The 4,026-nt window shown below is 40.4% G+C and overlaps 1 protein-coding gene across 3 annotated transcripts in view; it reads right to left on the bottom strand.

Moving 5' to 3' along the window:
- Positions 1–2,075: 2,075 nt before the first annotated feature.
- The window catches only part of bmpr2b (bone morphogenetic protein receptor, type II b (serine/threonine kinase)), a 24,701-nt gene continuing 22,750 nt past the window's right edge, over positions 2,076–4,026 (bottom strand). For 2 of the 3 annotated variants that reach the window (XM_014032717.1, XM_014032716.1), the window contains exon 13: positions 2,076–3,553. In XM_014032717.1, the coding sequence (XP_013888171.1) occupies positions 3,306–3,553 (248 nt within the window). In that variant the 3' untranslated portion in view covers positions 2,076–3,305. The remainder of the gene's footprint in view (positions 3,554–4,026) is intronic. The other variant, XM_014032718.1, reaches the window with a different exon arrangement.

Here is a 4,026-nt window from a genome sequence, read left to right on the forward strand (position 1 = left end):
TATATATATAAACTGTATGTAACATTTCACCTTTAAATATAAAACAGTATTCCTACTGCTTAAGGCAAGGCAAATTTAAGACTTTTTAAGACCTGATAAATGCCACTTATTATGAAATTTAAGGTCAAATTTACAACAAAACACAAATGAAAAAAAAAAAGCCAATTAGCAACAATTTTTGCCAAATATTTAAAACGAGCTGTAAGAGGCATTCGTTATTATTTAACGAATTATTATTATTTATATTATTATTAAATATTATTTAGTTATTTAAAAAAAACAAATAAAAGTTACCAATTAATTGTAYTATTTGAGACGAATTAGTCATCCTACGTACAATGTGTTAACATATTTAAGACCTCTGAAAGATTGATTTAAGACATTTTAATGCTAATTAAGGCCTTATTTTTGAATTGATCAATTCAATGCCTTTTAAGACTTTTTAAGGATCCGCAGGAGCCCTGTAAAAGCTTACTGTAACCTCCACATCTTGTTCCCGTATCGTTTAAGAGCGACTTTTATTTTAATAACCTTTTCTGGGCAAAACTTCCGGAGACTCCTCGCTGACTTGACGCAATCTGAAGGGAAAACCGTGACGTCAGACGCGGAGCGCAGCGCCGCACGCGCTGATGCTGCAGTTGCTAGGGGCGCGAGGAGAAGAGAGAGACAGGCAGCAGCAGCAGAGACGTGAACAATGCAGAGGAAAATGGCTCCCTCCTGTGTCGAGTATGACGGATAAACGACCCGTGAGTTTATTAAACACAACTGAACGGTTCTGCCTCACATAACTGAGGTTGTGCTCAATATTTTTATTATTTTTGTGTCTCCAAAGTAGGCCTACAGAAAACATAATTAAAATGACTTGTTTTCGACTGGCTTCTTCTTATAAAGTGTTTCTTTACTTAGACAGTGGTGGTCACGGCAAACAAAAAGTTAGCTTTGCTAACTAATAATCAGCTAACTGTTTGTTTGCTAATCTGCTAAATGTGTAAATATAAAAATAGATGGTTACATTAAACAAGTATAAATTAGTAGAAACATATGTCCTGATGCATCTCAGTAATCCAGGTAAAAAATCAAAAATCAAAAATTGTGTAGGTCTTCTGGACGGGTTCTTCTCTAATGAAACGTTTCGTCTCTCCTCCAAGAGACTTCTTCAGTCTGAGAGTTTCAGGCAAAATTCAGGCTTTTAAGCACTGCCTCCATGTGACTGATACTCACATCACATGGCTATCGTTGACACCTAATTAACACCTATTGTTAACAGGGGGTGGAGTGATACTGGTAATAGCAGCACTGTAGGAGGGGGACAACTGAAAACAGAGGCCTCCACCTCTGTTTAATGATGGACGGTCTTTCTTCACAAAAATGGCTTCTTTTACTCCTCTCTCAAACCAACGTTCCTCCCTATCAAGAATGAGAACATCCTCATCTCTGAAAGAGTGACCGCTGGTCTGTAAATGAGTGAAAACTGCAGAGTTCTGGCCATTAGATGTAGCTCGTCTGTGTTGGGACATTCTTTTGAACAGTGGCTGCTTTGTTTCCCCGATGTATAACTGGTCGCAGTCCTCCTGGCACTTAACAGCATATACAACATTGCTCTGTTTGTGCCGGGGCACCGGATCTTTGGGGTGAACCAGCCTTTGCCGTAATGTGTTTTGGGGTTTGAAAGCCACTGGGACATCATGTTTAGAAAAGGTTTAGAAACTGTTTCGTCTCTTGGAGGAGAGACGAAACAGTTTCATTAGAGAAGAACCCGTCCAGAAGACCTACACAATTTTTTTCTTTTTGCGTAGAAGCTAATGCTAACCACTAAGATGACTGTCTCTGTCAGGTCTTCGTCTCCTTCCAGATGAAGACTCAAACCTGTTGAGTCTATTAGCAGACTTAAGGTTTGCAATAAATAAATAAATAAAATTAGCGAAGCTAACTTATCCACTAACAGTTTTCAAGTTAGCGAAAAAGCTAATTTGAGGAGGTTTGGGGGTGGGGTTGCCCGACCAGTTGTCATCTTTACCAGATGCTGAAGCAGCTCTGCTGTTCTCTGTGGACACGGACGTCAAAACCAAATCTACTCAGTGGTTTCATACATTTATTGATATTTTTCTTCCATAATGAGTTGAAAACGTTTACAGAAACTGTACCGAGCAGACGCGTAGCAATGGGATCAAAGGCCGCGTCCATCCAACGCACAACAGAGCTCTGTAAAAATTATGCAAATATTAATGCGATACACATATATTTGTCGGGTTTCTTTTTTATACAAAGTACAGATTACAAAAACATAAATGAGATCTTGTCATGTGCCCCGAAAGCAGCAGCGCTGACAAAAAAACAAAAAAACAATAAAAGGTACAATGACATTTTTTAGCACGCATGTACAGCGCTACACCTCAACGACAAAAACAGTCGCTCCGACGTCGAGGGGATGAAGATGAGAAGCAGAAATAATATCCAGCGTGCTTCAGTGTTTCTCGTTTGTTTTTCTTTGTGATTATGAAGAGCAGAATGTGGGTTTTGTGGTGTTTCCCCTGAAGAAAACAGCTATAAACACACAGGTCCACAGTGAGGTCAGGTGTACCAGCTTGGATTCAGGGCGACTGTAGTGTTTTAAAAACGAGCGCAGCGCTTCACAGATAATCCACTTTCCCAGTCTAGATTGTTAGTTTTTGTAAAGAGTTGGAGGAGAAAAAAAGAGAGGATTGTCGTCCATTTTCTTCTGGTGGAAGGTGAAGGAGGGGCGGATTGTTTACAAAAACGATTGTGACAATTAAGTGCAACAAAGATTAAAAATAAGCTAAAATGACATCAAAAGATAAAACTACATCCTATTGCACAATTTAAAAAGTATGATACATAAAACATGGATACACGGTATTGCATACAAATCAAAGGAAACAAACATAAAAAAAGTAGCTTGTTCTGTCTTTTAAGACGTTAGGATTTTTTGTGGAGCTCGAGGAGAACACTCCCAAGTGTTGATTGTTTTTCATCGCCTTTTGTTTTTTTTTTTTTTTTAGAGACCACTTTTTGTTATGGTCGCAACAGACAAGACTTAAAACACTGATTTGTTCAAAGTGCACATAAGAAGTAAAAAAAACAAACAAACAAACAAGAGGAAACGATGCTACGCTCGCGAGGAAGAAACAAAGGATGAAGATGAAGAAGAAGAAGCTGCATAGCTGGATTCCATTTAAAGCAATGCCATTAGAGAGACACACGGGAGAGAGACGGGCCTAAAGTACTGTACACCATCACAACCCACTCTGACCAGGTGCTATGGGTCCAGTTCTGGTCAGTCGGGTTCACACCTGCGTGTCACCGGGCTCGTTGGTCAGGCCGCCGCCCTGCAGGTAGATGGCCGAGCCGGACTTGGGCCCGTTCTGATTGTGGGCGCGGGCCGAGCCGTTGTTGTTGACCTCGGGCCCCCGGGCATCCGTGGAGATGACCCAGGTGGTGGGCCGCCACTTCTTCAAAGAGTACGGCGTCTTCACCCGCTTCTTGATCTTGTCAGCCGTCCCCAGGGCGCCGTCGGGCCGCACCACGCCCTCCCCTGCAAAAACACACAACCGTCATCACTAAGGGAAGACATGCTTCACACAACTGTGTAAAAAACAGACAGCGTCCTGTTTCAAGATGGCTGCCACGGCCAAAAATGACCAAAGTTTTATAAATCCTGCCATAAGACTTCAAGTGCCTGAGTGAGTGAAAAGTGAGTTTTCATATGTTTTTTGCATCTACTTCTGTGTACTTCAGGWTGTTTTAGCTGGTCAAACGTTCAGCTCCTTCAGCTGATAGGTGCTGTGATGCTGGGTTTTTGACTTTTATGTTTTTCTAAGTGAATAACTTCCTCACAGAACTACACTGAAATTTTGAATCTCCTTAAAATTACCGTAGTTATTTGTGTATAATAATCATTTTTTGAGTGTAAAAAGCATTAAAATACTAATTATCAATAACCTGTCCATAATACTACCCCCACACTTTATGGATGATTTTTAGGGTTAAATTTCTAGTATTATACAT

Source organism: Austrofundulus limnaeus, unplaced genomic scaffold (genome assembly GCF_001266775.1).
Source record: "Austrofundulus limnaeus strain Quisiro unplaced genomic scaffold, Austrofundulus_limnaeus-1.0 Scaffold1519, whole genome shotgun sequence".
Classification (NCBI taxonomy): domain Eukaryota; kingdom Metazoa; phylum Chordata; class Actinopteri; order Cyprinodontiformes; family Rivulidae; genus Austrofundulus; species Austrofundulus limnaeus.